Source organism: Bos grunniens, chromosome 15, assembly GCF_055505025.1.
Source record: "Bos grunniens cultivar Pamir isolate PY7600 chromosome 15, Bosgru_T2T1.0, whole genome shotgun sequence".
NCBI classification, from domain to species: Eukaryota; Metazoa; Chordata; class Mammalia; order Artiodactyla; family Bovidae; genus Bos; species Bos grunniens.
In genome coordinates this window covers 79,330,781-79,345,004 of record NC_141179.1, presented here as the reverse complement: position 1 = coordinate 79,345,004, position 14,224 = coordinate 79,330,781, and the positions used below count along the sequence as shown (strand labels likewise).

General features: G+C 38.7%; 1 protein-coding gene and 1 pseudogene across 1 annotated transcript; both read left to right on the top strand.

Annotated features, from left to right (window-relative positions):
- The first annotated feature begins 9,472 nt into the window (after positions 1-9,472).
- LOC147358629 (olfactory receptor 5F1-like) lies at positions 9,473-10,417 on the top strand. The gene has a single exon (XM_086342090.1). It carries the CDS (start codon positions 9,473-9,475, stop codon positions 10,415-10,417), a length of 945 nt encoding a protein of 314 aa, XP_086198216.1.
- Positions 10,418-13,079: 2,662 nt separating this feature from the next.
- On the top strand, positions 13,080-13,890 carry LOC147358628 (olfactory receptor 5F1-like; annotated as a pseudogene).
- Positions 13,891-14,224: the final 334 nt, after the last annotated feature.

Genomic DNA, 14,224 nt, shown 5'->3' with positions numbered 1-14,224 from the left:
GTAAGAGAAACCCAACTAAGATGGTAGGTGTTGCAAGAGGGCATCAGAGGACAAACACACTGAAACCATACTCACAGAAAACTAGTCAATCCAATCACACTAGGACCACAGCCTTGTCTAACTCAATGAAACTAAGCCATGCCCATGGGGCAATCCAAGACGGGTGGGTCATGATGGAGAGATGTGACAGAATGTGGCCCGCTGGAGAAGGGAATGGCAAACCACTTCAATATTCTTGCCTTGAGAACCCCATGAACAGTATGAAAAGGCAAAATGATAGGATACTGAAAGAGGAATTCCCCAGGTCAGTAGGTGCCCAATATGCTACTGGAGATCAGTGGAGAAATAACTCCAGAAAGAATGAAGGGATGGAGCCAAAGCAAAAACAATACCCAGTTGTGGATGTGACTGGTGATAGAAGCGAGGTCCGATGCTGTAAAGAGCAATATTGCATAGAAACCTGGAATGTCAGGTCCATAAATCAAGGCAAATTGGAAGTGGTCAAACAAGAGATGGCAAGAGTGAATGTAGACATTCTAGGAATCAGCGAATTGAAATGGACTGGAATGGATGAATTTAACTCAGATGATCATTATATCTACTACTGTGGGCAGGAATACCTCAGAAGAAATGGAGTGGCCATCATGGTCAATGAAAGAGTCCAAAATGCAGTACTTGGATGCAATCTCAAATATGACAGAATGATCTCTGTTCATTTACAAGGCAAACCATTCAGTATCACAGTAATCCAAGTCTATGCCCCAACCAGTAATGCTGAAGAAGCTGAAGTTGAATGGTTCTATGAAGACCTACAAGACCTTTTAGAACTAACACCCAAAAAAGATGTCCTTTTCATTATAGGGGACTAGAACGCAAAAGTAGGAAGTCAAGAAACACCTGAAGTAACAGGCAGATTTGGCCTTGGAATACGGAATGAAGCAGGGCAAAGACTAATAGAGTTTTGCCAAGAAAATGCACTGGTCATAACAAACACCCTCTTCCAGCAACACAAGAGAAGACTCTATACATGGACATCACCAGATGGTCAACACCGAAATCAGATTGATTATATTTTTTGCAGCCAAAGATGGAGAAGCTCTATACAGTCAGAAAAAACAAGACCAGGAGCTGACTGTGGCTCAAATCATGAGCTCCTTATTGCCAAATTCAGACTGAAATTGAAGAAAGTAGGGAAAACCACTGGACCATTCATGTATGATCTAAATCAAATCCCTTAGGATTATACAGTGGCAGTGAGAAATAGATTTAAGGGCCTAGATCTGATAGACAGAGTACCTAATGAGCTATGGAATGAGGTTCATGACATTGTACAGGAGATAGGGATCAAGACCATCCACATGGAAAAGAAAAGCAAAAAAGCAAAATGGCTGTCTGGGGAGGCCTTACAAATAGCTGTGAAAAGAAGAGAAGAGAAAAGCAAAGGAGAAAAGGAAAGACATAAGTATCTGAATGCAGAGTTCCAAAGACTAGCAAGAAGAGATAAGAAAGCCTTCTTCAGCGATCAATGCAAAGAAATAGAGGAAAACAACAAAATGGGAAAGACTAGAGACCTCTTCAAGAAAATCAGAGATATCAAAGGAACATTTCATGCAAAGATGAGCTCGATAAAGGACAGAAATGGTATGGACCTAACACAAGGAGAATGTATTAAGAAGAGATGGCAAGAATACATAGAAGAACTGTACAAAAAAGATCTTCACGATCCAGATAATCACGATGGTGTGACCACTGACCTAGAGCCAGAAATCCTGGATTGTGAAGTCAAGTGGGCCTTAGAAAGCATGACTACGAACAAAGCTAGTGGAGGTGAGGGAATTCCAGTTGAACTATTCCAAATCCTGAAAGATGATGCTGTGAAAGTGCTGCACTCAATATGTCAGCAAATTTGGAAAACTCAGCAGTGGCCACAGGACTGGAAAAGGTCAGTTTTCATTCCAATTCCAAAGAAAGGCAATGCCAAAGAAAGCTCAAACTACTGCACAATCGCACTCATCTCACACGATAGTAAAGTAATGCTCAAAATTCTCCAAGCCAGGCTGCAGCAATATGTGAACCGTGAACTTCCTGATGTTCAAGCTGGGTTTAGAAAAGGCAGAGGAACCAGAGATCAAATTGTCAACATCCTCTGGATCATAGAAAAAGCAAGAGAGTTCCAGAAAAACATCTATTTCTGCTTTATTGACTATGCCAAAGCCTTTGACTGTGTGGATCACAATAAACTGTGGAAAATTCTGAAAGAGATAGGAATACCAGACAACCTGATCTGCCTCTTGAGAAATTTGTATGCAGGTCAGGAAGCAACAATTAGAACTGGCCATGGAACAACAGACTGGTTCCAAATAGGAAAGGAGTTCATTAAGGCTGTATATTGTCATCCTGCTTATTTAACTTATATGCAGAGTACATCATGAGAAACGCTGGACTGGAAGAAACACGAGCTGGAATCAAGATTGCCGGGAGAAATATCAATAACCTCAGATATGCAGATGACACCACCCTTATGGCAGAAAGTGAAGAGGAACTCAAAAGCCTCTTGATAAAAGTGAAAGTGGAGAGTGAAAAAGTTGACTTACAGCTCAACATTCAGAAAACGAAGATCATGGCATCCGGTCCCATCACTTCATGGGAAATGGATGGGGAAACAGTGGAAATAGTGTCAGACTTTATTTTTCTGGGCTCCAAAATCACTGCAGATGGTGACTGCAGCCATGAAATTAAAAGACGCTTACTCCTTGGAAGGAAAGTTATGACCAACTTAGACAGCATATTCAAAAGCAGAGACATTAGTTTGCCAACAAAGATCTGTCTAGTCAAGGCTATGGTTTTTCCTGTGGTCATGTATGGATGTGAGAGTTGGACTGTGAAGAAGACTGAGCACCGACGAATTGATGCCTTTGAACTGTGGTGTTGGAGAAGACACTTGAGAGTCCCTTGGATTGCAAGGAGATCCAACCAGTCCATTCTGAAGGAGATCAGCCCTGGGATGGCTTTGGAAGGAATGATGCTAAAGCTGAAACTCCAGTACTTTGGCCACCTCATGCGAAGAGTTGACTCATTGGAAAAGACTCTGATTCTGGGAGAGATTGGGGGCAAGAGGAGAAGGGGACGACAGAAGATGAGATGGCTGGATGGCATCACTGACTCAATGGACGTGAGTCTCAGTGAACTCCAGGAGATGGTGATGGACAGGGAGGCCTGGCGTGCTGTGATTCATGAGGTCGCAAAGAATTGGAAACAACCCAGTGACTGATCTGATCTGATGATATAATCCTTAAGCCCCCAAACCCCAAAGTATCTAAGAGGTTCAGGAACTTTCCCACATTCACTAGGTCAATGGCTAGCAAAGCTAGGCTTTGGGCACAGGCAGAATGTCTCTGAGTGTTCTTACTTTTAAAATTCATGTGTCATACAGCCTACCACCTTGCCCTACCACCTAGGTAAAAGATGAATACAGCCATTTAATCCTGGAGATTACCAAGTATAAGAAGAGGAGGAAATAAAATATTAATTTATAAGAACTTTTCATTGTTCAGCCAGAGTCCCTGCCAGGCATCTAATGCCTGGAGGAGAAAGGATTTAAATTCTGTAGAATCACTAATTAGGTGAGCTCAAGAACATGAAAAGAGCTCGCTAAAATGAGTTTGAATTTTATTCCCAAAGAATAAGGATTCATGGAAGGAATTCAGTGAAAGAGGATTAAGCTGTTGTCTGAATATCTGCCAAGTAGGCAGACCCTGTAGTAGTTGTAATTTGAGTGGCCAAATCTTCACTGTACTTAACAAATAATCTACACTGAACCTGTGAGTGGTGACCAGCATTACTTACCATGCTTCACCCTCTTCAGTGAATCTAGAACCATAGGGTAATGCTTGTGACCTTTCTTCTAAAGGCCACCACACAAATAATGTTGCAGCCAAAATAGAAATGAATAAACGGCCTTAAGCACAAACCAGTCAAACAGGTCTGCAAGAGTTAAACAATCTGGGTGGTTATTTGGCTGTTGCTACTAACAGACATTTGTAGGTAAGACAAGTCTTTCACAAAGCTAATTACTCTCTGACTCCGTATGAATTATATTCTGCACCTGACATTCTTCTGCCCCAAGCTCCCTTGTAACAGTCTTGTGTTTTAAAACAGAAAGGTCACAGGTAGATAACCTCAGAGGCACTAGACTGTTAGTGAGCCACCTGATGCTGGCTTGACCATAGATTTGGCAGAAAAAAGGAAAAATGCAAGTCTTTCATCCCTCTGATCCTTTTCACCTGCCCCAGAGCATGAGCCCTGACTATAAAATCTCTCCCTACTTCCCTGAGAGGAAGGCACAGTGTTTGAGGTGCTAACCTTTTATGTCCCTTCTCTGCCTGGCAAAGAAATAAAGTTACTCAATGCCTTTTCTCCAAAACCCTGTCTCCATATTTCTATTCAGAAGCAGTGCCAAGATTTTGGCAACATTAATAAAGTGAGACAGGGAGTTAATCATGTTAATAAACTGAGGCATGTGAATCTCTCTCATGATGGGAACAGAGTTCAAATTGAGGATCCTGACTGTGTAAGACCCCAAGAGTCATTCAAGTAGGTGACAGTGAGAACAGATTCAGGGAAAGAAGAAAGAAGGGCACCCAGATTTGGAGACGTCTTCTAACAGGAATAATTCTGATAATCCTTTCACGGCAATACCCTCCACAGTTCAAAGATGTATACATGTATGTGAGCTTTCTTTGGCATTGCCTTTCTTTGGGATTGGAATGAAAACTGACCTTTTCCAGTCCTGTAGCCACTGCTGAGTTTTCCAAATTTGCTGGCATATTGAGTGCAGCACTTTCACAGCATCATCTTTCAGGATTTGAAATAGTTCAACTGGAATTCCATCACCTCCACTAGCTTTGTTCGTAGTGATGCTTTCTAAGGCCCACTTGACTTTACATTCCAGGATGTCTGGCCTAGGTCAGTGATCACACCATCATGATTATCTGGGTCGTGAAGATCTTTTTTGTACAGTTCTTCTGTGTATTCTTGCCGTCTCTTCTTAATATCTTCTGCTTCTGTTAGGTCCATACCATTTCTGTCCTTTATCGAGCTCATCTTTGCATGAAATGTTCCTTTGGTATCTATGATTTTCTTGAAGAGATCTCTAGTCTTTCCCATTTTGTTGTTTTCCTCTATTTCTTTGCATTGATCGCTGAAGAAGGCTTTCTTATCTCTTCTTGCTAGTCTTTGGAACTCTGCATTCAGATACTTATGTCTTTCCTTTTCTCCTTTGCTTTTCTCTTCTCTTCTTTTCACAGCTATTTGTAAGGCCTCCTCAGACAGCCATTTTGCTTTTTTTCATTTATTTTCCATAGGGATGGTCTTGATCCCTGTCTCCTGTACAATGTCACGAACCTTATTCCATAGTTCATCAGGCACTCTATCTATCAGATCTAGACCCTTAAATCTATTTCTCATTTCCACTGTATAATCGTAAGGGATTTGATTTAGGTCATACCTGAATGGTCTGGTGGTTTTCCCTACTTTCTTAAATTTAAGCCTGAATTTGGCAATAAGGAGTTCATGATCTGAGCCACAGTCAGCTCCTGTCCTTGTTTTTTCTGACTGTATAGAGCTTCTCCATCTTTGGCTGCAAAGAATATAATCAATCTGATTTTGGTGTTGACCATCTGGTGATGTCCATGTATAGAATCTTCTCTTGTGTTGTTGGAAGAGGGTGTTTGTTATGACCAGTGCATTTTCTTGGCAAAACTCTATTAGTCTTTGCCCTGCTTCATTCCGTATTCCAAGGCCAAATTTGCCTGTTACTCCAGGTGTTTCTTGACTTCCTACTTTTGCATTCCAGTCCCCTATAATGAAAAGGACATCTTTTTTGGGTGTTAGTTCTAAAAAGTCTTGTAGGTCTTCGTAGAACCATTCAACTTCAGCTTCTTCAGCATTACTGGTTGGGGCATAGACTTGGATTACTGTGATATTGAATGGTTTGCCTTGTAAATGAACAGAGATCATTCTGTCATTTTTGAGATTGCATCCAAGTACTGCATTTTGGACTCTTTTGTTGACCATGATGGCTACTCCATTTCTTCTGAGGGATTCCTGTCCACAGTAGTAGATATAATGACAAACCTAGAGAAGTATTAAAAAGCAAAGACATCACTGTATTGACAGAGGTACATATAGTCAAAGCTATGGTTTTTCCAGCAGTCATGTATGAATGTGAGAGTTGGACCATTAAGAAGGCTAGGTGCTGAAGAGTTGATACCTTCTAATTGTTGTGCTCAAGAAGACTCTTGAGAGTCCTTTGGCCTGCAAAGAGAGCAAACCAGTCAATTCTAAAGGAAGTCAATGCTGAATATTCATTAGAAGAACTGATGATGAAGCTGAAGTTACAATACTTTGGCCACCTAATGAGAAGAAACTCATTGGAAAAATCCCTGATGCTGGGAATTATTGCGTTTAGGAGGAGAAGGGGGCAAGAGAGGATTAGATGGTTGAATGGCATCACAGACTCAACAGACATGAGTTTAAACAAACTCTGGGAGATAGTAAAGGATGGGGAAACCTGGCATGCTGCAGTCCATGGGTTGCAGAGTCGGTCACAGCTGTGTGACTGAACAACAATGTAGGATATTAAATATAGCTCCTTGTGTGTATATACGCATGCACATGTGCACACACATGCGTGCACACACACGCATACTAGGACCTTGCTCGTCATCTATTTTGCAAATAATAGTTTGTATCTGCTAATCCTAAACTCCAAATTTGCCCCCCCTACCCTTTTTCTCCTTGTGTAACTATACATTTGTTTTCTATGTTTGTGAGTCTCTCTGTTTTGTAAATAAGTTCATTTGTGTCATTTTTTTAGATTCCACATATAAATGATATCATACCATATTTGGATATTTGTCTTTCTCTTTATGACTTGCTTCATTTAATATGATAATCTCTAGGTCAGTCCATGTTGCTGTGAATGGTATTATTTTATTCTTTTTTATGGCTAATATTCCATTGTATATATGTACCATTATTTTTATCCATTCATCTGTCAACAGACATTAATATTGCTTTCATGACTTAGCTATTGTAAATAGTACTACTAAGAACATAAGGGAGCATATATCTTTTCTAATTATAGTTTTATTCAGATATATATCCAGGATTGTGATTGCTGGATTATATGGCAATTCTATTTTCGATTTTTAAGGAACCTCAATAAGTTTTCCACAGTGGCTGCACCAGTTTGCATTCCCACCAGCAATGTACTAGGATCACCTTTTATCCATAAGATCTCTAGCATTTATTATTTGTAGATTTTTTTTAATGATGGCTATTTGATTGGTGTGAGGTGATACTTCATTGTAGCTTTGATTTACCTTTCACTAACGACTATTGTTATTGAGCATCTTTTCATGTGCCTGTTGGCCATCTGTATGTTTTCTTTGTAGAAATGTCTAATCAGGTCTTCTGTCAATTTTTTCTTGGATTGTTTGCTGTTTTGTTGTGTTGTTGTGATTGAGTTATATGGGCTGTTTGTATATTTTGGAAATTAAGCCCTGGTCATTTGCATGGTTTGCATAAGTTTTTACCCAGTCCTAGGTTGTCTTTTCATTTTGCTTATGGTTTCTTATGCTGGCAAAAATTTACATGTTTCATTAGATCCTATTTATTTACTTTGATTTTTAGTTCTATTACCTTGGAGATTGAACAAAGAATATGTTGCCATGATTTATTATTTCTCAATGCAAATAGACTCTCTCTTCATAAGTACACATAGTGTGATTCATTTCTCTTTGTGATATGTGTTTTTGGTATGGAATACTTGTAGTTTAAATTCTTTGTAAGATCAGAATCACAGACAATTTCAACCAACAAATGTAATTACAGAATCTTAAAAATACATTTTATTTAAATATATTGCCTTATTTAATCAGAGTAGAGTATTTAAAGGGGGTTTTAAAAATAGTTGAAGTGAGTGTCATTTTCTTATTTATTTCACTCAATTACTGAGCTGGAATAAAGGTTAAACTCACTGAGACAAAGAGAGGGGTGAACACATACATGAACACACACAAACTCAAACAGAAAAGGAAAAATAATTACTTGGTAGTGGGAAATGCACCCTTTTAGAATATGCTAAATCTACAATGAAGCAATTAAACATCCAATTAAAATTAATATCTTATAAACATTGGGGAAACATTAAGGTAACAAAGAAATCAATAATCACATGAGGATGCAGGATCCATATCCCGTTTGACTGTATCTAGCTGCACGTGATCTTATTTTAACTGCCTCTGAGATTAGAGTTTATGCCTTTAGAGGACTGATGCCACAACCAAAACCTGTAATACCGTCCTCATGGTTACCCAACCCTCCTCAAAAAAAAAAAACAAATAAAAGACAGCCGTGTGTATATGTTCAGAACGTGTCTCAGATTTTTACAAAAAGGTAATTCAAATTTTCCCTGCTTTTCATTTAATTAAGAAAATGAAAATCTCCTTTTCATTTTTGTGCCTCAACTGAGTTATTTGGCTTTCTAATAAAAAAAGAAAACAGTAAACTAGAAAAGTTAGTAATGGGAAGGATGCTGCTAAGTACTTGGTGCTGCCATTGAATAATGTGGACAGGTACAGTGTGTGCTAATATTAATTCATGGCATTAATTTGATAGTGTGCTTTGTATTGAAAGAGTCATTTGGTTTAATTTAAAACATGACAAAATCATGTTTATGAATATGGTAAATGTCAAAATGATGATTATTTGAAATGGAATTTTTTTACTGCGTGGGGAATACAGAAGCAATTTTCAAGTATTGATGCATAGATTTTATTTTATTTTTTTAATTTGTTTATTTTAATTGGAGGATAATTACTTTACATAGATTTTAGAGTTGCAGAATATGCAGAGTGGTCCTGAGGAGAAAAAATTGCATTGAGTTAAACTCACATACCTGTTCAGACCATGGGAGAGACTTCAGCTAGAATAGTTTGGTACTTTGCATTTTGGATATAGGCTAGAAGACAAAGTATAGAATATATATATTGCATTTGCAGAAACTGAAGTGAAATATGTGTACTTGGCCCAATAATTTGAGAATCCTTCAACCCAGGTGTATTTTAACACAGAGAATTGCTTAATAAATGCCAATGCTTATTCTTGGAGAAGGAAATGGCAATCCACTCCAGTATTCTTGCTTGCAAAAATCCCATGGACAGAGGAGCCTGGCGGGCTACAGTCCATGGCGTCACAAAGAGTCGGACATGGCTGAGCGACAATGCATGATGCTTATTCATTTGTCCACTAATTTTCCTCTTGCTTCACTTGTTCTATATATTATGCTCTGTTATCCTAGATTTTTTTCATGTGTGATTAATTTTATTAGACCTACTACTTCCTTTAAACTTTTGAGAGGAAAATATTTAGAGTGAATTCAAGTTTAAGCATAAAATTTCTGTAATAAATGGCCAGAAAAAATTATACTTTGCTCACTGAGTTCATCCTGTTGGGTTTAGCAGACTCACTGGAGTTACAGATTACCCTGTTTTGCCTTTTTTCTGTGATTTATACACTTACAGTTGTGGGGAATGTTGGGATGATCCTCTTAATCAGAGCTGATTCCCGACTTCACACACCCATGTATTTCTTCCTGGCTAACCTGTCCTTTGTGGATGTTTGTTATTCATCCACCATCACCCCAAAGATGCTGGTAGATCTATTATCAGAGAAGAAGTCCATCTCCTTTGCTGGGTGCTTTCTGCAGATGTATTTCTTTTTAGCCTTGGCCACAACTGGATGCATCCTTTTTGGGTTAATGGCCCGTGACCGCTATGTGGCCATATGCAACCCTCTCCTTTACTCCTTGATCATGTCCAGGACGGTCTGCCTAAAAATGGCAGCAGGGGCTTTTACAGCAGGACTGTTGAACTCCATGGTTCTCACAAGTTGTATAAGCAGCTTTAATTTCTGCAGTTCCATTGTCATTCATCACTTCTTCTGTGATAGCCCCCCACTTTTTAAGCTCTCCTGTTCTGACACACACCTGTATGAAAGTATCTTGTCCATTTTTGCTGGTGTGAATATCGCTGGAAGTCTGCTGGTGATCCTCACCTCCTACTGCTACATTCTCTTCTCCGTCTTCCATATGCATGCAGGGGAGGGGAGGCGCAAAGCATTCTCCACATGTGCTTCTCACCTGACAGCCATCATCCTGTTCTATTCCACCTCCATCTACACTTATCTGAGACCTACTTCCAGCTACTCCCTGACTCAGGACAAAGTAGCTTCCGTATTCTACACTGTGGTGATCCCCATGTTGAATCCTCTGATCTACAGTCTCCGGAACAGGGAAGTGAAGAAGGCTTTATGGAATGTAGTTACTAGGAAAAGGATTTCTTCATTTCTGTGATTGATTAATTTTCTGAACTAAGTAGAATATACAATTTAATTTTCAGAAACTGGATCAAGCTTATTTTCATTACAACTTAATCCGTATAATCACGTTCTGGTAATGTTCATGGACACGAGTCCTGTTAGATATAACTTATCAAACTTATGTAAGATCATGAAACTTTTTTCTAATCATTGTATGTTTTCCTATAGATTTCTAAAATGTGATTTATTCATAAAGCTGTCTTGGTTATGGAAATAAAGTGTAAGTATATAGAGATAATTTTTGCAATGTTACATGAATCTAGTTGTGTATTATATTTGTAATTGTCAGCTTTTTTAATGTATTTTTTCAACATTTGTGATTTGTAAAGGATTGTATATATCACATGTGTGAAAATGTTTTCAATGTAGATTTCCACTTTATTGAATTAGGGTGGTAATCCTTAAATCAAAAATCAGTAATATCATTTAACTGCTATAGTAAACATGTGTACTTTCATTTCTTTATCCCCATAAACACATACTTATTCATTAAAGAATATATAGGAATTTGTTTAAATGTGTTTTGTTTAGAAAACTGCTGTCTGGTTAGAAAGCACCAATTGAAACAGCTTTTCTTCTGTTCCCATCTTTTCTGCTCAAAAGTTTCCTGTTCTTTCGCATTTCCTCTCCCAGACTGATGCGCATATTATACACAAAGCCACATGCACAATCAGTCAGCTAGAGCAGAGTGTAATCAACGTATAGTTCAAAGTGGGTAAATTGATCTTTGAAGGATAAAATAGACCCATATCCTTTAAAACAGTCTCAGGGATTTCCTGATTATGGAAATATTCTACCAGTCACCAATGAATCCATTAAAGTTAATCTGTATATTATATTAAAGGTAAGCAATAATATATAGGTGGAATGGAGTGGCATAGTAGAATTCTGGAGGAAATTGAGTGGGATTCAGGACTTGCTAAGATGCTAACCACACTTAGAACTTTTGGAGGGATATTCCCCTGGCTCTTCCCTTGTCCTTGCTGCTGAAATTGCTCCTGATAGAAGTTACAATATTCAAGTCATCTGGGATATAACAAAGCAGATCCCATGACCTGTCACACCATCCAGTGCCCTCTGCTGTCCATATAGTCCAGCTGGGTCTAATGAACATTCATGTAGGCATGTTAGAAGTTAGTGTCTCCTTCTAATTTATTTCACTTAAAAACAGAGCTTCCATGTTGGCTCAATTGTTAAAGAATTTTCCTGCAGTGCAGGAGACCTGGGTTCAGTCCCTGGGTTGGGAAGGTCCCTGGAGAAGGAAATGGCAACCAGTTCCAGTATTCTTGCCTGGAGAACTCCATGGACAAGGGAGTTCATCAGGCTACAGACCAGGGGGTCCCAAAGAGTCAGACACAACTGAGTGACTAACACACTCACTTTCAAGAACAGATCTAGACTGAAGGTTAAATTCAGCCAGACAAGTGTAGGGGTACACACACACACACACACACACACACACACACACACACAAAGGGAAGAGTCATAATTTGGTAGAGGATTATGTAACCATTGGAATAAGCTTAAACTTCAAAGAAAGAGAAAATTACATAGATCTTTTTTTTTTTTAATTTGACAAATAAATAACTTTGAAATAGCAGAGAAATCAGAAGGTTCCGTATAGTGTTTAATCACATCTACTTGCACGTGATCATATTTAAATACTTCTGAGACTGCAGTTTCTGCCTTTAGAGGATTCCTGACACAATTAAAACCTATAATCAAGTCCCCATGGTTACCTAACCCTCTTTGAGGAGAACAGAATTAAAGGATAGCAATATGCATATACTCAGAATGTGTCTCAAATGTTTACAAAGTGGTAATTCAAAATGTCACTGCTTTACATTTCACTTAAAACATGAAAATTGCATTTTTTATGTTTTTTTTATGCCTCAGCTGAGTTATTAGGGATTCTAGTAAAAACAGAAATAATAGACTAGACAAGTTAGTACTGAGAAAAATGCTGTTAAGTACTTGGTGCAGTCTCTGTCATTCACCGCCATAAATAGTTATAGTGTGTGCTACCACATGGCATTAATCTGATAGTACACTTTGAAAGGAGAACATTTATTTGTGTGCCTTAATACACTACAATATCATCATTAAGAATATGATAGATGTCAAAACATCAGTTATCTAATTGGGCTACTTTTTGCTTCCTGGAGAACACACAAATGATTTCCAAGTGACCATACATAAATTTTGGAGTTGAAGAATATAGAGAGCAGACTTAGGGAGGAAAAAAAATGATTTCAGTTAAATCCAAATACCTGCTCAGAGAATGGAAAAAAACTTCAGCAAGAACAATTCTGTACTTTGCATTTGGATATGGACTAGAGGGGCAAGAATAGAACATAGATGCTGCATTCGAAAAGGAACCTTAGGTGATGTATGTGTATTTAGATGAGTCATTTGGGGATCCCTCAGTCCAGAATTAATAGAGCCAATTACTTAGTAAAATCCAATGCTTATTCATTTGTCTACTAATTGTCCTCTGACTCTGTTTACAGGGCTCTGTTGTCCCAGGTTTCTTTTCCCTATATGCTTTACTTTATCAATATTTCTATTTCTGGTAAATTGTGCAATGGGAAATATGCACACCCAGTTTAAGTTTAAGCATACTGTATCTGTAATCAATGGGCAGAAAAAATTGCACTTCACTCACAGAGTTCATCCTGTTGGGATTAGCAGATACATTGGAGCTACAGGTTATCCCCTTTTGCCTTTTCTTGGTGATTTACATGTTTACAGTTGTGGGAAATGTTGGGATGATCCTCTTAATCAGGACTGATTCCAAACTTCACACACCCATGTATTTCTTCCTGGCTAACCTGTCCTTTGTGGGTGTTTGTTATTCCTCTACCATCACTCCAACAATGTTGGTAGATTTATTCTCCAGGAAGAGGACAATCTCTTTTGTTGGCTGCTTTTTGCAGATGTACTTCTTTATAGCCTTTGCCACACTAAATGCATCCTTTTTGGGTTAATGACCTATGACCGCTATGTGGCCATAAGCAGCCCTCTCCTTTACTCCTTGATCATGTCCAGGATGTTCTGCATAGAAATGGCAGCAGGGGCTTTTACAGCATGTTGAACTCCATGGTAAACACCAGTTATGTAAGCAGCTTACCATTCTGCAGTTCCAATGTCATTCATCACTTCTTCTGTGACAGCACCCCCCACACACTTTTTAAGCTCTCCTGTTCTGACACACGCCTGCATGAAAGCATCTTTTCCACATTTACTGGTGTGACTATGGTCAGAACTCTGCTGGTGACCCTCACCTCCTACTCCTACATTCTCTCTCATAAAGTTGTCATCCTCCTCAACCCTCTGTGGTCCATGTTGCTCATCTCGGTCAATAAATATTCATGTAGGCATGAGGTTAGTAGTTATTTTCTCCTTCTGATTATTTTCACTCAAGAACAAATGTGGAATAAAAGTTAAAATTACTCTGCTAAGGGGGGGTGGGGGATACACACAAACCCACACAGGGAAGGACAGTAGTATGGTAGTAGGTTATATACCCATTTGGACCAAGCTGCTAACACCACAAAGAAAGAGGCAATTAAATAACCATTTTTAAATAAAGCAAAAACTTTAAAAAGACAGAGATCAGGAACCGTGTTATGATGATCACACTAGTGTTTGATTCCATCTCTCTGGGTGTGATCACATTTTAATTATTTTTGAGACTGCAGCTTCTGCCTTTAGAGGATTGATTTCACAACCAAAATCTATAAACCAGTCCCCAAGTGCACCCAACTCTGTTTAAGGAGAA